Raw genomic sequence first — 23,431 nt, forward strand, 5'->3', positions numbered from 1 at the left:
AGGAGCTCGCTGTGGATTTTACTCATCAGTCCTGATAGTAGAGGCAATAGCAATTAGGGAGGCACTCCTATTCCTAAGGGACAAAGACTATCAAAGAGTCATCATCGAATTATATTCTCTTCTTCTGATCAAGATTTTGAATGATAAAACAAAGCCTATGTGGTTAGTAGAGAGGCTATAGTGTCTGACATCAAATTCTTAACTTGCAATTACCAAAATTGTGAAGTTAATCACATTTTTAGAGAGGCCAATCATCCTGCTGATGGGCTTGCTAACTATGGTAGAACCAATGGCTATGGTTGTACCTGGGATGGGGGTTTTCCTTTTGATCTTGTACGGTTGTCGGCCTCCGATTCTAACGGAGTTTTTTATAACCGTGAAATTTAGTTTATAAAATCCTTCTTTATTAAAAAAAAAAATCATGCAGTTGCCATTATACCATAAAATAGCGTTCATTAAACTTCATCAAAATTAGAACTCCCATAACCAAACAAGGAAATGAAGGTAGTAATCTCCTTCAATTTGTCTCATCTTTGTGAGACTCTCGAAAGTATTCCAGCTGTATTATGAAAGAATCTCAGTCACATTATATATTTTGTTTTTCTTAAAGATTGGAAATTTAGTAAGCGCCTGATATGTATTTGTGAAGTGCTTGGTTTCTCTTTGTTTTGATATTATTCGGTTCGATTTCCACCACAGGTGCGACCGTGGGGTTCGTCCGTTTGACCGGCGAACCTTCTATTTCGTCTCCAGAGATCATTTCCGAGTGTAGTGTCTTCCGCCGGGAATGCCTCCTCTTCTGTCGACGCTGGTATTCCATTGATTTGTTCCTCATTTGATCGTGTTTTTTGAATACTTTGTTTTGAATCTAAATCGTATGATTGGTTTTGCCAGATTTGAGTACTGAGCTGGACGCTGTGTCAAGCTTTAGTGAGATTGTCCCAGATACTGTAGTTTTCGATGATTTCGAAAGGTTTGTACTTCTAGTGCACAATTTTTGTGAAAGTGTTGAAATTTGTACCAATTTGATGTTTTTCCTACTGTTCTGGTACTGGATTTCAGGTTTCCTCCGACAGCTGCCACCGTTAGCTCTTCGCTCCTCTTGGGTATTTGCAGTCTTCCCAGTACCAAGTTCAAGGTGAGCTGTTTCTGGAAATTTTACCAAGCGGTTATTGGAAATTCTTAGTATATAAGAAGGTTTATATGGAAGATTATGTGTTGTAGGGTGCGATAGATACGGCATTGGCAGATACCGAATGCTTAGCGAGAGAAAATGGATGACCGGATGTCCTGTTTCACAAACAAGGTTGGTGGTGGCATTCTGCGTTGACCTGTCTGCCTTGAATATAAGATGAATTTCTTGTTGTGAGGAGATAAATGAAACTTCTCTGTTGATTGACAGGCGTTTGTTAATGTTGGAGCTGAACTGGTCAAATTAGTCCCTGGACGGGTATCAGCCGAAGTGGATGCTCGTTTGGCCTATGATACACATGGAATAATTCATAAAGTATAATTACTTTTCCAGTTTGCATCTCGTTTCACTTGCAGCTTTACTAGTGTTGATCATTACTGGGTGGTTGATGATCTAATTTCATTACTCTTTCTCAGTTCATACAATGTAGTGACTTAAGGTGCTGCTTTCTGCTATCTGCTATATGCGGCCATATCATTTTCCGTACATGCACTCTCTTTAGGTAACTGATCTCCTAGGTGGTGGAGATGAATAAGACTAGTAGGCAGAAGTGCAAGCCATAGCAAAAGATTACAATTTAACAGTAAAATATGGTGCATAATCATACTGAGCAAACATTCTTGCATTACCTCTATTTGAATTAAACTTGATTTGTATATGTGACATAACATCCAAGTGGAATCCTAGTTGGAGTCAAAGTCAATTGGAAAACTAAAGGTTATGGAGTTGAAGGATAATGAAATGTAGAACCCAAGTCTTGAATGTCAAGAGTCAAGGGAAGTGTCATGAACGTGGTGGTCAAATCAAAGGGTCATAAGTTGTAAGTTAAAAGTCATCTTTAAGTTTATGAAAGGGGTTGTATGCGTCCATTGTGTTTGTTTTAGAGAGATAAAAGAACAAATAAATAGATTGTGCCTATTGTGATCTCTCCTAAATAATTCCCTCGGAGCTCTGTGCAGCTCCTATAGCTGTACATCTCCAACCCCTCTTTTATGTGTCTATGAGGAGAAAAGTTCTTTCCTCTTAAAAATTGAGATGTGTTCTCTACCACCCTCCTCTAATAAAGTTGTATCAGGTTTTCCTACAAAGCATATATTGCTTCTGCTATTTCTAACGATCTTATCTTGTACTTGATGGATGTTATGTTAAGATTTTGTCCTCATTATACTATATTGTTTTTGCGCAATTGGATAATCACGTATTCACAAATGACCAGTGCTTTTCAGTCCTTTAATTTGTTTAGTGCTATGTTGCTCGGCCACAAATTGGATGTGCAGTGGTATGGTTTGAAGTTTCTTGACTTTTTTCTGAAACCTTGAAATTGAAATTAGCAGTTGTTTTTAAAGCTATCATGACAGCCTATGTGTATGCAGCGTGATGGTCACCCACAAACTTATGGGTGCTTTTCACAACATTGATTATGTATATGTGTGTGTATGTGTGATTGTATATAACTACATATAAGGAGGAAAAAGGTAACAAAAATAGGAATTCAACTATTTGCTTCTTTCCAATTTGATATGGTAATATGCATTGATATAGATAGACAATAATACTATATAAACAAGAAATTTGAACCTAGAAAAATGAAGTCTTACACTTTTTCATGAAATTTCATAAACATCTGAATTTACATTTACCTGTGTTCTTTATGTATACTTTATTTTTCTAATATAGGCAAAAACAAAATACTGCTCCCAATAGCCAAAGATATGATGTTTGGTGGAATTTATGTTGATCAGTTAGTCTTTTACATAGTTCTAAAATCAACCGTTGTTGTCAAGTAGTTTTGACTGAACTGAGTTGTTTCAGCTTCAACACTAGTTTTGTATCAGTAGTTCTAAAGTCAGCTTCAAGTAGTTCTAAAATCACACATATAGCTTCCCAATGGACAAAGAGAGGATTATTGACATATTTTATGTTGATCAGTTAGTCTTACATAAGTCTAAATCAACCATTGTTCTAAAGTAGTTTTGACTGAACTGAGTTGTTTCATCTTCAACACTAGTTTTGTATCGGCGCACTAGAACGAATTAGACTAATTTAATATATATATTCTCTTTAGTTCTCTAGTCTGAGTTGTAAGATAGTGGTTTAAATTCTCGTAGCTGATAGAATATTCTAGAGTTATTACTCAGTATATTGTTGATTAACTCGTAATGAATAAACTTGCTAATGCTTTCCCCTCCATGGCTTTTTGGATGCTTCTGGCCTAATTGTGCTGCTGATTTATTTCTTCAGCATTTAACTAGCAAGTAAATTTATGCCATATAACTCCTATTGGAACGGGCTTCATATCTTTATGTTACTCTGAAGGTGCATGAACTGTTAAAGTTATACAATGAAGTGGAGGTTTCGTCACAGCGTCTACTCTTCAAAATACCTTCAACTTGGCAAGTAAGATGTACAGCTAGTTCTGTTATTATTTGTTAAGTTTCTATCTTGGAAGACTTTAGTCTGGATAAACTTTTAGTGTGCTACATCTTTTGTTACTCTGATAAGTATTCGTTTCCTGTTCATGGGATAGAAGCCTCAAGGTTGCTTGAATCTGAAGGAATACAGACACACTTAACATTTGTTTATAGGTACTTATTTGGGTCTTTTTCTGTTTTAGATCCTTTTATTTATGTTATTTGAAGAACTGAGCTAATGTTTAACTGGCTTCTGTAGAAGATTTATTATTGAAATGTTTGAACACACTAACCATAGAGGTCACCAGCTACTTGATAGGGAAGCCAGTAGGGCAGATACATTGAACAAGTTGTAAACCTAGTTGCTATAGACATGCTTGAGTCTAATTGTTTATTGAGAACCAAGAAACAATATTTGGTAGTTGTTGTAGTGTACAATGCAGAAAATGAGTTCAAGAATTATAATCCACATAGCTATACACACCAAAGCAGCAAAATAATGATTATAGCATGTAATTTAATAGAGCATGATCTCCATGCAGTTATGTCCATAATATATGAGGAATGTTGGCATCTAGATATTAGGACCAGTAAGCATCTAGCTATAAGGAAAGTATACATGGATACAAGGAATAACTGTGGTTATATATTCTATTCTAAAAGGGTGTCTTGCATTTCTGAACAAGTTTGGCCAACTTACTATCTTTGATTGCAAGATTTGGGAATTGCATAAAGTAATGGTTCAATATTTCGGTTTTGGGTTGGTTGTGATTTTGATTCCGAAAAGAAACAAAACATTTTTGTTGAAACATCAGTTTCAGTTGACAGTGGATCAAAACCAGGGTCAAAACCTGCAATCTTGTTGGTTTGGCCTTAAATAATGAGTTCAGCCTTAGTTAGGAGCTGCTCCCTGTAGGTTAAACATTCCAACCATAGAAACTCTTATGGCTTGACAATTTCTGAACCAAACAAATTGTCAATATTCACATGCACTGCTCTCTGTATATGTGTGTGTGTGTATATATGTCTGTGTATGTGTGTATGTATATATGTGTATACATGTGTATATATAGACATATATACATATGTTCACGTGTATATATATGCATATGTATGTAATTGTGCACATATTTACGTTCATATGGAGCAATTCATATAACTAAATGAATATTGAATGTCTGTTGAATATCTGTATCATCTAATAATCAGACCTCCACTTCTTTGATTTAGTGTCAAAGATTTTCTTCATCAAAAATATGTTTGAAATTAATCAGCTGATCATTTTTATCTTCTTTCTTAAATTTCTCTCCCTCAATTTAATATTGTAATGGTAGAAAATAAATTTCTTCAATCTCCCCATTGTCATTTGATTATATGTTATCCCTCTTTCTCTCGCTCTCTCTCTCTCAGTCTCTATCTCTCTCGCCGAGGTCAGCCTATCGCCGCCACCGCCGTCCTTGGAAACCGCCGCCACCACCTCCGCGAGTGTCGGTGAGCTCCTTTCCCTCCCTCTGTCTCGCTCACAACCAAGCTAGGGCTCGCCGGAGCCGAGCCGCCGGCAAGAGGCTGGCCACTGGTTGGCCAGCAGCGGCCGATGCCCTCCCCATTGGCCCAGGTCCGCACTTCCCTCCCCTCTTCCCTTCTCTTCTTCTTCTTTCTTTCTTTCTTTTTCTTCCTCGGCTTCTTCTCCTTCTCTTTCTGCATAGTACTGGGCTCGGCCCAACACTGCACAACACTGATGGCAATGTTTTAATTAATTAATTATTTATTTATTTTATTGATGTTATTTATTTATGTTAATGCAAATAGATTATTTAGACATTAATTATTTTAATAACAATATATATTCTTCAATATGATTATTATTAATTATAATTTGTATAGTTAATTAGGTATAAATATAGGTAATACTTATATTTATTTATTTATATCTCTATTAGATTAATATATAGATTTGTAAATTATAATTATCAAATTTGTAGAATAAGATACATTTTAAGTAATTCTAATAGTTTAAAATACATTATTATTTTGTAATAAATAAAATACTAGGCATATGTATTTATTTATTTATTATTTTATAAAGTAACAACTACATAGTCCCTAATTAATCAAGATATAATTTAATTATAATTAGGTTTTTATCTATATTTATATTTTTATTTATAATTAAAAATCTAGCTAGTTATAAAGATAAGTAGAAATTCTAAAACCTAATAAATTATCATATATTACATGAACGGATTTTAATTAGATGAATGGCTTCATGCTACTTAAATATTTTCAGATCCTAAACTCCTTATGTGAGGCCCCATGGACCCTGTTAGGACGAATTATCACTTGGTTGCCGGATGTGATGGATCGTGAGTTGTGTCTTCTGATTAGATGTGAGTAGTCCTATCCCCTAGACGCCTTTCTTAAATTAGAATATATTATATATTATGTATATGCATGTTTTGGTCTCCAGCATGATTATATACTTTATCTAGCTATGATTTCAGTCAAGCATATTTTATTATGCATTTGATTAGACTGATCTGGGATATAAGTACATTGGTGATATATAGAGATGATTGGAGATGACTATACTGTTATGATTTTATGTCGAGATGATTTCTATCATAAGTGTGCATATAATAAAATAACAGGAGTATGTATGAGTTAGATACATGGTTGGAGTTTGCATTGCATCATTTTTCTCGTGGCTTCTTTACCACCTAAATTCCTGAGTTGTATGATCTGTTGCAGTACTGGATATATGCATATGATCTATCATGTATAGGAAATCATGAAAATACTTGTGTATGTGATGTGATGGCTGGAACAGTATCTGATCCGGACTGGTACTGGATATACTATTAGCGTATGGTGATAGCTGATGGTTGTACTCTTAGTATATGATATGGTACAACTATCATTGATATACCCTTAGCGTATGATAGGGTATAATTACTTTCTTCTGAGATACCCTTAGCGTATGGCAGGGTATGATTTATCTCCAGAGATATTCTTAACGTATGACAGGGTATGCTCTGAGCTTGTAGCATAATGAGTATCGAGTTTGGGCCGGGTACCATAGTCTAACATGATGGATGATATTAAGAGTTGAGACGGATGATTGTGATAGTGAGAGATATGTGAATTATATTTGGCTCTGACATATACGACTATCTAGTGGTTGGCATGCATCATGCATCATCATTGATGTGACTAGTATCATTGGGTCATGATTGTTATACATCATATATTGTTACATTTGGTGATGTTATATTGTAATTTCATTGTGAGATATATTTTTGGTCGAGGATGTAATATGCTCATTCATGAGAATGCTTTTTGATTCATATTATCCAGTACATGATTTACTCTCTGTTTAGCATCCCTGATTCGGGGTAAGGTCTATTCACTGAGCCTTTTGCTCATGGCTCTCTTTATTTCTTTTCTAAATCTCACAGATATTATGGTACGTAATACCGACTTGAGATATCCTGATGAGATATTTTGAAGTAAAGATGAGGTGAGCTATAGATGTGAAGTGGTATAGAAGACAGTTTAATTAGATATTGAGTTGTATCGTTGTTTGTTATATTTGTATTTTATTATATCAGACGATGATTTGTATAGTACATGTTAGATTATAGTGCACTCGTGTATCAATTGTTTAGTTGTATCTTGATGCTTTGTTATGGCCTGTGTGAGTCCTGCCAGATTAGGTAGTGGTCTAATATATATTATTGTAGACTTAGATATTTATATGTTAACAGATTTATTTGATTAATAATATGATTTATTTGGTGTTGGATTATGTGAGTATGAATATGTTAGCAGCTATTATTTGATGATGTCATGATTATATGTGCACAGAAGTGTATCTGTGCGTGACGGGCCCATCGTCCTGTCGTGTGCGCTGCGCATGCCCTGTGGGCGTATGGGCGTGCACGTGCCTATACCGGGCAGGGGCCTTATATTCACACTCCTTGTCACATCGTGTGATCGTGGGCGACGATTCACCTCCTAAGTTTTAGGTAGTTTTGAAAAGTATTTACGATCGCCTATTCAGCTACCACAACAGAGATAGGTTGTCGTTGCTACTGAGGTTGGTGCAGCTGAGGTCTACAGCTCACTACGTGAGTTGGAGGCAATGCGGGAAAATTGCGAGTGCGGAGAAGTAGGGTAGGGTTGTTCATATTGTGTGGGCAACTAGTGCTTGTGCAGGGAAGTCCATCACAGTAAATGTGAGAAAATTTAGAATCATTGTTTCCCGTTGACAATGTGGAGAAGTATGCTTTAAATACAGTATAATGTGGGGAAGTCTGCAGTTGAAAGGCCATACTATTTACTTAACATATAGTCAAGGATATTTTTGTCATTGAGTATAAAATATCATCAATTTCTAATACAATTACCTTATTTTAATATTAATTTTATATCACGTCAAATGTAATTATTACAATTTATACTAGTATTAAACTAAATATTGTAATAACTTATACTAGTATTAGCCCTCTTCTTTTAGTATATAAAAATAGAATATTTATGCCTATTCCATCTTTATTCTATAAGTGAACAGAGCGAACAGAGGCTTGATTCTTTTTATTTTTCATACTTGGATTGAGATATAGAATTTCTTTTGACAAAGTGATTTTTTGCAATCTCAGAAAGAATTCTATTGTTTAGGCCTCGAAATCATAATTTTAGTATTTTAGGAGAGTTTTTATATTTTTTAATTATCTTTTGTAGAGTTCTCAGATTTGGAAGATTCTTTCAGATCTTGATTCTCTACTATTAGCTTTATCTTTTCCGGTGTACATCTCATTTTTGTTAGTTTTGGTAAAAGTGAAGATTTTGCCCTTGACGTTAATTTATACTGCTGAAAGATTGTTATTTTGGATTTTTGAAGATCCAATAAAATTATTGGAGATTTATTTTCTATTGTTCTTGATGATTCTTTGAATCAACAAGACTTTTGATGCCCACTATCTTGGTATTTTTTATTGGAAAACCAACAAGATTTAGAAATGTATATCTATCCGACTCTTTCCTTGAGACCCTGCATCATATTGTTACAGATTCAGATCATTAAGTACATATAATTATTCTTAAAGTTCTTGGAGACACTCGAATGACCAATACATTCATCCAAGTAGTGAAATAGGAAATTAGTGAACCACCAAGATTGGATATTTCTCCATTCCTGTTGCATTGTTGACTTTCTTGAAAGTGATATTTATGATAGTTTGGCTCTTAATCCTACTAAAAAAATATTAGATTAGATTAGATAGATATATAGATAGATAGAAAGACAGACAGATAGATTGATAGATAGCTTGCTGCTTTGACAAAATGTCTTCTCCATTTGATGATCTATGAGATGTGATGTGATATCCCTCTATACTTAATTTTTCACAGTTTCTAAAGCTCAAAAATGACTTCCCTCTATACTGAGCTAGTTAATACTAAGTTGCTTTCTGGTCTATATGAACGCAGGAATATTTCACTTTCAATCTAATTTCTTTCTTCCAATATACATCAAGAATTTTGTGGCTCTGAATAGATACTCCCCCCTCCAAAAAGTTTTGCACAGTTCGTAAACTGTTTAGGATGATTGGAACATTCATTTGACATTATTAATGGAGGAAAGTGAGGGTAAGGAAGAAATATTGAATTTTGGGTATCCATGGAGGGAGAAGAGGAAAAATCTTCTGCTGATCAAGGTAGAAGTATTCTCTCCCTCTATCCCAAAACCTAAATCCTCAGAGTAAGAAAGAAAGAATTACCTTTGGATTAACTTAAATTTTTTTTTTTGGATAGCAAATTAACGTTGAAGCTGCAAGCATTCAATTTTAGATATATTCATCATAGGAAAAGCAACATAATTAATTTTAGATATATTCATCATAGGAAAGAAAGAATTACCTATGAAACTCGACACATATGAAACTACCAATCAATATTAAGTCATAATCAAAATGAATACATCAGTGACTCCGTCAAGTAGCAAAGAAAGATGGCATTAATTTTGACACTTGTTTTTTCAAGAGTGAGCTGCCAAGGAATTACAATGACGAAGTATCATCTGGAGCATTTCAAGAACCCCAGTTGCGCTGGGCCAACGGGGAGGGGCTCAACCGCTGGTTGGCCACCGACCTCTCATCGACGGCTCAGCTCCGACGAGCCCGAGCCCAATTGAGAGAGAGAGAGAGAGAGAGAGAGAGAGAGAGAAAGAGGATGAGAAAGAAAGGTGAGAAGAGAAGGGAGGGGATGAGGGAGCACCGGTTGCTTCCTGGCGACGGATCAGGTGGTTGAAGGTGACGGTCGTAGGGGGGGGAGAGAGAGATAGAGATAGAGAGAGAGAGAAGGAAGAGGAGGAAGGAGGAGGCTCACCAGCATCGGTAGCACGACGGTAGTAGAGGCAGGTTGGTGGCGATAGTAGTGAGAAAGAGAGAGAAAGAGAGAGAGTTTGAGGGAGAGAGGAGAGTGAGAGAGAGACTGAAAGAGAGAGAGGGGAGAGAAGAAAGAGAGAGAGAGAGAGAGAGAGAGAGAGATAGAGAGGTAGTGGGGAGGAGGGGGAACGGCGACGGCTACAACGGTGCTGGGGCCCACCGTGGTCAGCTGGCTATAGCTGGTAGGCTGCTGCAGCGGTAGTGGGGTGCATGGCACCCCCCCCCCCCCTACCCACCCACGCAAGCTGCATCGACACAAGGCCGGCCACATCGTGCTCATAAATTAAATTTTAATTTTTTTAAAGGTTGGGGTTATACCTCTTCCCCTTCTCGCATGCCGGGGCATTGCTGGAGCTTGTCGCCGCTGTAGAGGTGCTCGCGGATGAGTCCTCCGCCATCTGGTGTAGTTAATTCTTTAAGTTAATTAGCCTGAAGTACTTTCCCCTTCCCATCCTCCTTGCGGTCTCGTCGAGCAATCGGCCGGCCGACGACCTCGTGTCGGTGCCACTCCTACCCGGGGAGCTTCCCCTTGCCCTATGCAGCTCCATGGGCACGAGGCCAGCCACGTCGTGCCCATAAATTAAATTTTAATTTTTTTAAGGTTGGGTTGTTACATTTTCCTTCCCCCTTATAAAAATTTCAACACCGAAATTAAGTCATTGATATTGCAAGAAAATTAACATATCTAATTCCACTCCTTTCTAATCACATCGACAATTGTCTAATCTCACTTTTTTAGATCCATAACTCATACTTCATATATTAATGTACTCATTAACTCCTAACATTCCACAAGTAACTCCTGTATAAAAATAAATTCCTAGATCTAGGTTAGTCAGGTAATCATACTATATCCATAGACATCTATAACATCACTGGTTTGCAAGAAAGAACGTACACTAATTCTACAACATAGAAAGTGTTGTCATATATAAATTGTATCATGTTTTACTCCAAAATATCTCAATCTGTCCAAATCTATCACTTCTTCTGCTAATTGCAATCATATAATAACGTAATGCCATAATCACATATAATAATACAATATAGCCTATTTAAGTAAAATATCTCCCATCTACTAAATGTATACTCCGATCCCAAACATGCTCAAAGGAGAATGCCTCAATACTATCACTAATACCGGATAGAACGATAAATACATATTATTTCAAGAACATCCGAAATATTTAACTCATGATTATCTTTCTAGACAAATTATGCCACTAACCTAGACATACTCACCATCATCTGATATCCTCATAAAATTTAGGCAATAGTACAAACTCTTTTATTTAAAAGTGCATTGCTCATATTCTTAAACCATTATACAAATTACTAAATAAATCAATATAAGAAATCACATCAATTCATATAAGATTATAATATCACTTGTGTTCATAATATATTCTTCAAAATAACATACAGCACATCTGATCCAACCTGTTAATATTAATCATATTACAACATCAAATAAAATTTATAGAACCTTCTAATTCCCTACATGATCTTCCTTTTTAACCTACAATATTTGAATGATTAAGTCCAGACTACCTCGAGCAATATACACGTTAAAAATTTATAATGATCTTTCTATCAATTATTTTTCATATCTAAACTATCCATTCAATAATTCATATAGTTCCAATCCAATCATGATCAACTCAATTACTATTGTTACTAGAATATCCACTAAAATATTTAATTAATGATATTCAAATGCAATGACTTTCTAGTAAATTCTGCCAAATAATCCTTTTAATCACTCGACAATATAATATTTCATTCATAATACCAATCCATATCCAACAACAATTAACATATACTGAATCAACCTAGCATTGAGTAACTAATACAGTTCCAAGTATTTACTAATCCATTGTACTTTGATTTTTGAGAATACATACATATAATTTAGATAAATCCACAAAAGTACTATTCATAAATTAATAAGTTACTAAGATCAATCTTCCAAATTATTTTTACTATTATAATCTGATCTACCAATAAAATAGTTTAAACTAATTTTTTCATGTGGGTAACAAGACGCCCAAAAATAATAATGCTACTCAACTACGTGCACTCGAATGACCACTACATTCATCCTACAAGTGAAATAGGAAATTAGTGAACACGACGCCCAAAAATAATAATACTTTGTCCATTCCTGTTGCATTGTTCACTTTCTTGGAAGTGATATTTATGATAGCTTGGCTCTACTAAAAAAGATTAGATCAGATTAGATTAGATTGATAGACAGATAGATAGATAGATTGATAGATAGATTGCTGCTTTGACAAAATGTCCTCTCCATTTGATGATCTATAAGATATGATGTGATGTGATGTGATGTGATATAATGTAATGTGATGTAATATTTAATATAACTTTGGTGGCTGAGATTTCAGGAATATTAAGCTGGACAAAAATGACCATCTTTATCTTCTCTCAATTACACAAAGTAAAGTAGAAAAGTAGTTCAAACCTATCCATCTATTGAATCAGCTACTGTAAATATATTACTCTTCTCATTATGCAGAGCTGACAACAGCTAGTTTCATTTCCATGCTTCATTATATCAAGATACATTAAAAAATGTTGACCTTGGTCTTCTAGTTGTTTTTTTTTATTTATTAGAACCTTTGACAACAGACCATTATAAATGAGGTCTCTGTCATGCTAATGTAAATAAGAGCTTGGTTATTCACTCTCTACTAGCTTTTTTCTTTGATTTTGTATAACCACCTGACACTATCTTGAGTAAATCTTGTACGGTCATTGATATTATACATGTGACTGTTTGGGTGTGAATTTAAAATGCCAACCAATTTGAATTTAACTAATAATTTGTGATCAACTTGCCGGTTTAATTATGCCCCAATTAAATTTTGCATATGTTTATAAATTTTCGTGTGGGAAATGATGGGAAGTATTGCAGAACCTGTTCCTATATAAAAGTCTCATGGGAGTTTGCAAGAAGTATTGGAAGAGGGGAAGAGCTTGTTCCTCTTCTTGATCAATGGAATCTGAGAGTTTTTGGAGAGAGGAGAACAAAGCCCCTCTGCTGGTTAAAGTAAGCCTCCTCCTCCTCCTCCTCCTCTCTAATTATACACATGAATATGCTACGTAGTATTGCTCTCACAATAATAAAAACATTGTGTTAGTTCTTTTGTGAGTGGTAAGTTTGTGATAAAGCAAATTATGTATTAGTGTATGCTTTCTAGTTTAATTTGTAACAATCTGTAGCAAAATCTATACGTCAAATATTGAAGGAGGATGCTCTGTTAATTGAAGTTGTTCGAATTTGCTTTGAATGTTCTAAGCTTGTTTGAACAAATGCAAACAGCCTTTTCCACTATATCAAATTCAAATTTGAGACCTTCTAATTTTCAAAAAATTTTGAACAAAATTTACCCAAGAACTCCAAGAAAAATTCAAGCCAAGAAGTGAAAGTTGGTTGTTCGAATTTATTCAAGCATATTTTGAACGTTGGTAGTTTGTTCTAATGTCCGAGAGTTCTAGGAAATATACAAGGCTGCCCTATAAGTGCATGCATTCCAACATGTTCACCTTTTAGCTCAAGTTATTTCTAGATTAAGGTTTTCTATAACGAGCTAGTTAAAACTAAGTTGCTTTCTGGTCTATATGGACGCAGGAAAGTCACTTTCAATCCAATTTCTTTCTTCCAATATACATCAAGAATTTTGTGGCTCTGAATAGATGCTTCCCCCCAAAAAAAAAGCTTTGCACAGTTCATAAACTGTTTAGGTTGATTGGAACATTCATTTGACATTATTAATGGAGGGAAGTGAAGGTAAGGAAGAAATATTGAATTTTGGGTATCCGTGGAGGGAGAAGAAGAAAGGTCTCTGCTGATCAAGGTAGAAGTATTCTCTCCCTCTATCCCAAAACGTAAATCCTCAGAGAAAGAAAGAAAGAATTACCTATGGATTAACTTAATTTTTTTTTTTTGGTAATAAATTAACGTTGAAGCTGCAAGCATTCAATTTTAGATATATTCATCATAGGAAAAGCAACATAATTAATGTGTCGTGCACTCTACCTATGAAACTCGACACATTTGAAACTACCGATCAATATTAAGTCTAATCAAAATGAATACATTAGTGACTCCATCAAGTAGCAAAAGAAAGATGGCATTAATTTTGATAGTTGTTTTTTATAGAGTGAGCTGCCAAGGAATTACAATGACGAAGCATCATCTGGAGCATTTCAAGAACCCCAGTTGCGGTGCGAACCTACTGACTGGAGAGCACCAGCAATCCTTTTAGGTGAACTTTCATCTGCACGACAATTAAGATTTTCTTTGGTGCAACAAACTCAATTGCTTTGTTTCTTTAACATTACGTTGCTTTGATTCTTGAAGGTTTTGAATGCTTAGACAGCATAGCATACAATGGCATCGGAACGAACTTAGTCTTATTTCTACGCACTGTCCTTAATGGCAGTAATGCTTCAAATGCAGCAAATGCTGCTATTTGGCATGGAACGAGCTATTTTACACCAGTTATTGGAGCTATCATAGCAGACACATACTGGGGCAATTACAAGACCATTTGGGTCTCCCTCATAATGTTCTTAATTGTATGTCAAATTCAGTTCCTGCATCTCAGCTCATTTAGTCATTCTTAAAGTAGTTTTATACCAATTTCCTTATTTTCTGATATACTCTCAGGGTATGATACTGATAACTCTTACAACTCTGACTCTGACTTCAAGTTCTTCCCTATCTGAGGTGAACCCATCGCAGACATCAAGTGGAACAAAGAAAACTCTCTTTTTTTTTGGATTGTATCTTGTTTCATTCGGCAGTGGAGGAGTGAGGTCGGCGGTGCTTCCTTTCGGTGCAGAGCAGTTCAATGATGAGAACCCTACAGACAGAGAAAGGAAGAGATCTTACTTCAGTTATTTCTTTATCTGTTTCATCTTCGGAGGGATTGCTTCTGGCACTTTCATAGTCTGGATCCAAGAAAATATAGATTGGGCACTTGGATATGGTATATCAACTCTATGCATAATACTAGCATTGGGAGGCTTCCTACTTGGAACACCAACTTACCATTTGCGAACTCCGAATGGTAGTCCATTGAAGAGTATTTGCCAGGTTTTGGTTGCATCTTTCCGGAAGATAAGCGTGCAATGTCCAACAAATAGCAATCTCCTTTATGAGGGCAGTTCCAACTCTGCAAATAATTTTGCTCAACCAAAACTAGCACATACTGATGAATTCAGGTAATTCTCATGCTAACGTACTCTATTATATATACTTCCTGAATGAAGGTTAAGTGCATAGAGTTAAGTTCCTCATTATACTCTCAGGTTCTTGGACAAAGCAGCTACTATTCATGATTCAAATCATTTAGAGGACAATGATCTTAAAAGTTCATGGAAAATATGTACTGTAACACAAGTAGAAGAGTTGAAGATACTTCTACGGTTTGTTCCAATTTGGACAACTAGTATCATCTATACATCTGCGTGTTGTCAAATGAATACCACTTTCATCCAGCAAGGGAGTGCAATGGACACCAGAATCGGGTCGTTCGCCATTCCACCGGCATCCTTGAGCTCTGTTGAAGTGATTAGTGTTATGGCTTTTGTTCTCTATAACAAAGTACTAGTGCCAAAAATTAGGTGCTGGTTTTCAAAAGATCTCTCGCAGTTGCAGAGGATGGGAATCGGATATTTTCTGGCAATCATCGCAATGGCGACTGCTGCATTTGTCGAATGGAGGAGATTAGAGAGTGCTAAGAAGGACGAACTTATAAGCATCGCATGGCAGCTTCCTCAATATGTAATTTTTGCAGTCACAGAGGTCTTCATCTTTATCACTCTGATGGAGTTTTTCTATGGCCAGGCACCTGAATCAATGAAGAGCATTTGCACTGCTTTGGCATTGCTCACAGTCTCTCTAGGCCAATACTTGAGCTCCCTCATTGTAACACTCGTTTCAGTTACGATGGCAACAGAAGGGAAGCCTGGATGGATACCAGATGATTTGAACAAAGGCCACCTTGATTACTTCTTCTGGAGCTTGACTGGCCTGTGTATAGTGAATTTTGTCACATATCTTGCTTTTGCGAAGAACTACACACTAAAGAAAGTCATTTTGGAGAGCTGAAGTTTCAGATGAGGAATGGATCTCGCCACATAATGGATGATATAATTATCTTCACATGGAAAGCTGCTTCACTGTTAAGCAGTAGATTCAATCAAAATGTAAGCGTGATTACAACTTGTTATTTCTTTTGGTAAATGGAAGCCGTAGATTCAAGTAAGGGTGGGGGAGCACTATGGCTAACCAGCTCTGGTTTTATTCAAGATAGGAAGAAAAGGAACTCCAAGTGACAGGAATTTACATCTTAGTTGGAGTAAACTTTTGCTAAATCTATGATTAACACAAGAAAATAAATAAGAATATTCAATTTGCAAGAAGAAGGGTAGAAGAAATTTAACATTACTCCACATCAGCAGAGTCTGCTATGCTATCCTCTCTTTATTGTTTTCTTTCAAAGAAAAATGATTTTATGGGCAATTTAACCCTAAAAACCAACGGGTTTTCCTTTTTAACGTTCCTACCCATTTCACTTCACCTATTCTAATAAAATAATCGTAATACTTTTGGTGTCTTTCTTTTTTTTATCATTCAAGAGCGGACAATGAGTTAGACAACTTGCCCAATCCTCGCATTAATTGAGTAATTTGGCACTAAGCCATTGCACTATCTAACCATACCTCCGAGCCATGTTCCAAACCATCACACTACTAAATTAGTGCTCTAAGCTAATGCATAAACACTACGCATGCCTCAATGTTATTCATTGATAGCCCATCCATATTTACAAACTAAATTATAAATAGTACACAAACACCACTCTCTAGAAGTGTGCTTCTATGTGGTCAACCTGCATAATTTAAAGTTATGCATGTTTTTCTATCTCAAGTAAGGAGGCGTGATAACTTCTATTTCAAGTGAGGGGTTTTGATATAAATCCATAATTCACATTTAAAGCTTATATACCAACAAAACGACAGAGAATATTAGACCTATATTTTTATAGAATCTTCTAATCTGATAAACATAAAATTTAGATAATTGAGTCAACTTTCTATAGAATTAAGAATCACCTAAATAGAAGATTGTATAAGAAATCTATGATCAAAATATACCGCAGTATTTTAGATAAGTTGTTGGAGACGATCCTACTATTATTGTCTCTCTCAATTTTTGACCTCTATGGTGAACCAATATAGATACGTAATAAATTCAAAAATTATAAATTGCTAACTCATCTTTCTATAGGTTTAAGAATCATATCATCCTAATATCATATTTATATAAATTATGCTACAAATCAAGCTATCATATAATCAATATTCACATGATCGAACAGTTATTATGGAAACAATTCAATTTGATTCCTTGCATTAGTTCTCTCTTTATTTTAATTGTACTTGTTTATTTTTACTTTTATTATTTTTAACTGGATATTACACTGGTCGAAGACAAGGTTGGAGGGGATGTCTTCCCTTGGAGAGCTATTCCTCTCCAGCCTTCTCGTCTTCTATGAGACTTAACGGACAGTGTTAAGTCCCTTTTCCCTGCCTCCATTTCCACCCCCTCCTCATTTCTGCTCCTCCTTTCCCTCTGGTACCACCCCTTGGGTCCATTATCTCCTCTCTACCTCCATGTCGATGGATGAAGTTCTCTTGCGACGGTTCTCTGCTCTTCTCTCTGATAGCAACATGGAGGAGACCATCCCATTTGCATGAGGACAACACTGTCCCTGCATGCAACCTAGATCTTTGCCTCGTGGGCAAACTAGATATGGATAGATCCAATAGTTTTATTGGGTTAAAAAATGCTCTTTCAAGAGCTTGGAACATGGAGGGATCCCTTGAATTCATTGAGGTAGGCAAGATTGTCTTCTCTTGGTGTTTGAAAAGGAAGCTGATAAGTGGAGAGTGTGGTTTAGCTCGCCGTGGTCATTCAACCGAGATCTGTTCACCCTCAGGCAGTTCAAGGCCAACACTCTTGTTGAGAGTTGTAATTTCTCCTTCTGCAAATTTTGGGTCCAATTCCACGGACTACCCATGGAGTATCTCTCCAAGGCAACAACTCGCAAGCTAGCGGAGAGGATAGGTACCCCAACTACCTTTAATGCCATCGATTCATCGCATTGGAGTAGATTCATCCATTCGCGCATCAGAGTGGATATCACGAAACCTTTGGTCGATTCGCTCTTAGTCTCACTGACGAACGAAACCACCCTAGATATCCAAGTAAAGTATGAGAGACTACCCCGCCACTATTCGTTCTGCGGGCTTGTGGGGCATGATCAATCTGAATGGGCCAATAAAGGGGCGTTGGAGTCCAGAATCAAGCAAGAATATCCTAAGCACATCCATGACAAGCTACTAGACCTTCTGAAACCTAGTTTTGTCAAACTAGGTGCCATCCAAGGATCGCCAGAGGTCGCCAGCAATGGTGGTGAAGGTAGAGCAAGGCCGGGGTCATAAAGGTTCTCCTAGGTAGTGACTGAGCTGTCACCAATCAGACCAATCCACACCTTTGGTGAAGAGCTTGACAGGATGAGCAGTAAGGTCAAATCAAAGTGCACTTATGTATCGCCCATTCTGACCCTAGCAAGCGGTGCATTAGTTGATCCTGCCCAATCTAATCGACATGTCGAAGCCTTAATGGAGCACTCTAGAGCTACCCTAACAGTGGTTGCCGAGGTAAGATCAAAAACTAGTAATCAGCTCTCTCATGGTGGTAGCGTGGGTGGCCATTCCCTCATCTCAATTCCCATGGCTCTAGCGGACGCCATTCCATGTCAGAAGCCCACATCAGCATCCTCGAAAGCTGAACAAATCCTATCAGTAGTTGGGGTAATAGCCGTCAGTCATCCCAAGGTGGTGAAAGTTCTTGAGCAGGCCCTAGCCAAAGGAACACCAAAAAACTGAAAGGGGAGGCGTCCAAAAGTGTGGGTCCCACCCACCCCATGCATGCAATCCTAGTGCTTATGTAGTATAAGGTGCCTTAAGCGAGCTGACTTGCAACATAGTTCCCACATAACCCAAAAAGACGCAGGCGAGGAAACTAGCTGCCATCCTCCAACCTTGCTATCTTCGGGGAAACGTAAAGCCTCGTCATCCCTTTCATCTCAAGCGAAGCGTTTGCTACCCTCTCTAGCAGTAGCACAAGTCCCCATAGAGGATGACAATCAACCCCAAGCGGCGCGACCGGAACTGCCGCTCAGACAACCATGAAAATCTTAGCCTGGTTTTGTCAAGGATGAGGAGGTTCCCCGACAATTCAGAACCTCAGGAACTTCCTCCGCTACACTAAAGTAAGCATGGCATTTCTCTTTGAGACCAAGTGCGGAAAGACGAAGGTGCAGTCCATCATCTCTTCCCTCCCAATGCGAAATAGCTTCATCCTTAGCTCCACTGGTCTAGCAGGGGGTCCTTGGCTCCTATGGGATGATAGTGTAGTGGTGGAAGTCCTTGAAGCGGGCCCAAACTTCATTTTTGCCCATATCAATGACCAATCATCAGACCTCAACTAGGACCTAGGAGGAATCTGTGGTGACCCTTTTTCATGCTAGAAACAGCTTCATTTGGTCAAGAATCACCCTCTACGCAACGAGTTACCATTTTCCCCTTTGCTGTGTTGGCGATTTCAACTGCGTGGCCTCCTCAAATGAAAAAAAGGGTGCGCTAGAGGGAAGACACAACAGGATGCAGGAGTTCAACAACTGGATCACTAATGTTGGCCTTATAGATCTTAGGTTCATAGGCCCAGCTTTTACATAGTCTAACAGAAGATCCCCTTGCAAGCTAATCAGAGAATGACTCGACTGGGCTCTAGCTTGCCCCAGTGGTGTTCTATGCACTCAGAAGCTCAAGTCTGCCACCAACCTGCTATTTCATCTGACCACAATCCACTGCACAAGCAAGGAGACGAGCGAGATCACGATTCAGATTTGAAACCTAGTGGCTTAAGGAAGAAGCATTCTCCCCTTTCTATAGTAGAATATGGAGTTCTTACAACCCCAATAGCTCCCTCTCTCTCAATCTGGCTGTCCTTACAAAGCACATTCGCAAATGGGCCAACTCAAGAACCGGCAGCCTTCGGAGCAAAATTAAGAAGGTGGAACAAGAGATTCTCTATATTCAAGAGAATGGCTACACCGATAAGGATTGGGCAAAGGAGTGGACTCTAAGAAGTATTCACGAGGACTTACTCCTCAAAGACGAGATCTATTGGCATCAAAGATCATGTGTGAGCTGGTTGTCTTGGGGAGACCAAAACACCTCCTTTTTCCATTTCTCGGCCACAGTCGAAAAAGGTGCAACCACATCGGCCTACTCTAATTGTGTGCTCCTGAGTCTTGGCCCTGACAAAGTGCTAGGACCAAATGGCTTGAACGCATGTTTCCTGCAAACCTTCTGGCCTTACCTAGGCAATGCCATCTTCAATGAAGTGAGCAAGTTCTTTGTAACAGGCGAGATGGACAAGGCCATAAGTCGCACTAATATTATCCTCATACCAAATAAGGAAAGGCTGGAGATTGCCGGCGACTATTGGCCCATTAGCCTCTGCAATACCACATATAAAATCATTACCAACTACTCGCTCAACAAATAAAACCTTTGTTGCATGATATTATCTCCATCGCACAGAAAGCTTTCATCCCCAAGTGACAGATTGTGGACAACCAAGTCCTAGCCCAGGAGATGCTTTACCACTTCAAGACATCCAAGAGCAAGAAGGGCTCCTTTATGCTAAAAGCGGACCTCTCAAAGGCCTTCGACCGCCTAGAGTGGAGCTTCACCAGAGATTGCCTTGAGGGCTATGGCTTCCAAACCAAATTTATCAATCTGGTGTATGCTTGTATTTCCACTGCCACCCTTTCAGTGGTGGTCAACGGTGTAGTTGATGACTTCTTTCGCCCTTCTAGAGGACTCCGTCAAGGTTGTCCCCTTTTTCCATACCTCTTCATCCTAAGCTCAAACATCCTCTCGCTAATGCTGGATGAAGAAAGAGCCAGGTAACGACTCAGCGAGGTCAAGGCTGCTAGGAGTGCCCCTCCAATCACCCATCTAATGTTCGTCGATGATCTGTTACTGTTTGGTAGGGCTACGACAAGGGAAGCTTCCAATCTCAAAGCGATTATTGGTGTCTATTGTAGTGTTTCGGGCCAAGCCATCAACTTTGATAAATCAGTGTTTCACTTCAGTAGAAATGCAGAGCAATCAAGAAGAAACAATGTGATTGCTGCTCCCAAGGTAAGACAACTACAAGAAGGCAAAAAATATCTTGGCAACCCTCTCATCCTCCCTTGATCAAAGCTAAAAGCCTATGCTTTTGTGGCTGATAAAATTCGACGAAAGCTTGCTGGATGGAAGGTGGGTGCTCTATCGCACGTGGGTAGACTAGTTTTGATTAGATCAGTCATGTGCTCTATTCCTCTCTACTTCATGGCAATGTTTATTTACCCGAATGCGTTGATTGCGAAGTTGGATGGTCTTATGAGGGACTTTTGGTGGGGATTTACCGACAAGAGAAGACATATCTACTTAAAGAGTTGGAGGGAGATATGTAAGCCAAGGAGAGCCAGCAGCCTTGGCATTCGGCGCCTAGAGTTGACGAACAAGGCATTGATTATGAAGCTAGCGTGGAGGTGCTGAAAGAGCCGGAGTTGAACTGGGCCAAGCTTTTGAAGGAAAGACCCTTTCATAACCAGTCCTTCTAGTGTGCAACACAGAAGGCCCAAGCTTCCTGGTCATGAAATTCAATCATAAAGATAAGAGAGCAGCTGTGGATGAGTGTACAATGGTAGGTGGGTCGCTCAATCTCAATCACTTGTGATCGATGGACTCCGCTAAATCTGGTGGAGTTTGAGCTGCCCTCTAACATCAAAGTGGTGGGAGACCTAATGGATGGTGCAACTTGGAATGAAGCTACGCTCCAAGCTGTGCTTCCCAACAATGTAGTAATGGTGGTTAAGAAAATCTTCATCAATTAGGAGAGCATCATATAGCCGGATAAGTTGATGTGGACTCACACCAAGTCAGGGGGACTCTTAGTGAAGTCTGCATTCAACATCCTCTCTAAAGGGGACTAGTCCAATCCTCCTCTAGTGCAACTAGACAAAAGCCGTGGAAAACGATATGAGGGTGCAAACATGTCATCCCAAGAGTCCAGACTTTTACCTGGCGATGTGTTAACGGAGCCATTGTAGTAGGTGAAGAATTAGCAAAGCATCTCCCTCGTATGGTGGATGATGTCTACCCGGTTTGCAAAGCTACCCCTGAAAGTGTGGAGCATCTCCTCTTGGGTTGCCAATCCGCTTGGGCCGTCTAGTTTGCTAGCGAACTGGGTTAGTAGATTGATAGTACACCTGCCCACTTAGATCGCTGGATCTCCCAAATGGCAAAGCAGTTGCCTCCAGATAAGCTCACTCATGCGTTTAATATATTGTGGGAGATTTGAAAAGCAAGGAACGAGAAAGTCTTCAGGGAAATGGCATGCTCACCTGGCCTTATACTAAAGACAGTGAAAGGTTTGAGTGCTCAAGAAGGGTTATGCATGGTGTAGAGGACCCAAATGCAACCTACCATCTAGACCAGGAGAAGCCGCAAGACAACGATTTGGTGTGCTAGGTCGATGCTTCATGGAGAGGCAACAATCTAGGAGGCATCGGCATCTTACTTCTCAAGCACCGGAATAGGTTCTACATTGCTAAGAGCATCCATTTTGAACATTGCCCCAATGCTTTAACAAGTGAAGCTCTTGCCCTATTGGAGGGCCTAAAGATGGTGGCAGATTTTTTAGATCATGATGACTGTTGGATCTTTAGTGACTCTCTCAGCATGGTTAAGGCAGTTAATGGGTGGGCAAACTCTGTTAGCTGGCCCATTAATCCAATAGTGCTAGAATGTAAAAGGTAGATTTCAGTTAACCCTAAAATTAGGGTTTGCTTCACGAGTCACTGATAAGCTCTGATACCACTTTGATAAGATCTGGAACCAAGATAGGCTGTGCAACGATTCTTTCAAGATCTGAATGCATTATAAGAATCAGTCCGCACAATTATGGGAAAATATTCGTCAGATATTCTCCCTTAGTCAGAAAATTACGAAACCAATTGGGTTGGATCTGTAACTTTCTGATATGCTACTTTTGTATTTATGCCCTTAGCAGATTCGAACTATAGAAGGGATGAGGGAGATTAGAACTGTAGTAGTCAAGATCACAAAGAAGAGGGGTGGCTTGACAGACGAGGGAGATTAGAAGATAGGAGAAACCTTGCCAACTATAGAGGTGGAAGGATGGTGAAGAGAGAGGAGGGAGAGCG

The 23,431-nt window shown here is 38.3% G+C and overlaps 1 protein-coding gene across 6 annotated transcripts; it reads left to right on the top strand.

The window, feature by feature from the left end:
* Nucleotides 1–616: 616 nt before the first annotated feature.
* Nucleotides 617–16,416, top strand: LOC140769724 (protein NRT1/ PTR FAMILY 8.3-like). Of its 6 annotated transcripts, XM_073110585.1 has the most exons (13): nt 617–811; nt 895–973; nt 1,063–1,138; nt 1,225–1,306; nt 1,403–1,507; nt 3,509–3,589; nt 3,720–3,777; nt 7,059–7,120; nt 12,982–13,116; nt 14,230–14,335; nt 14,431–14,648; nt 14,740–15,296; nt 15,384–16,416. In XM_073110585.1, the coding sequence occupies exons 9-13, from the start codon at nt 13,063–13,065 to the stop codon at nt 16,183–16,185; spliced, it is 1,737 nt and encodes a 578-aa protein (XP_072966686.1). In that variant the 5' UTR covers nt 617–811; nt 895–973; nt 1,063–1,138; nt 1,225–1,306; nt 1,403–1,507; nt 3,509–3,589; nt 3,720–3,777; nt 7,059–7,120; nt 12,982–13,062; the 3' UTR covers nt 16,186–16,416. The 6 variants fall into 6 exon arrangements, with proteins under 6 accessions (XP_072966686.1, XP_072966677.1, XP_072966702.1 ...); XM_073110576.1 differs by lacking the exon at nt 7,059–7,120; XM_073110601.1 differs by lacking the exons at nt 3,720–3,777; nt 7,059–7,120.
* Nucleotides 16,417–23,431: the final 7,015 nt, after the last annotated feature.

The sequence above is a fragment of the Typha angustifolia genome, chromosome 2 (assembly GCF_048772165.1).
Source record: "Typha angustifolia cultivar Huaian chromosome 2, ASM4877216v1, whole genome shotgun sequence".
In the NCBI taxonomy this organism is placed as follows: Eukaryota; Viridiplantae; Streptophyta; class Magnoliopsida; order Poales; family Typhaceae; genus Typha; species Typha angustifolia.

What these genes read in the sequence shown, in the direction of transcription:
- LOC140769724 (XM_073110585.1), top strand. Translation starts at nt 13,063, where the DNA reads ATGGAATCTGAGAGTTTTTGGAGAGAGGAGAACAAAGCCCCTCTGCTG. An exon ending in AGCACCAGCAATCCTTTTAG is followed by an intron (nt 14,336 to 14,430) that starts GTGAACTTTCAT and finishes TGATTCTTGAAG; the next exon opens with GTTTTGAATGCTTAGACAGC. An exon ending in GCACATACTGATGAATTCAG is followed by an intron (nt 15,297 to 15,383) that starts GTAATTCTCATG and finishes TTATACTCTCAG; the next exon opens with GTTCTTGGACAAAGCAGCTA.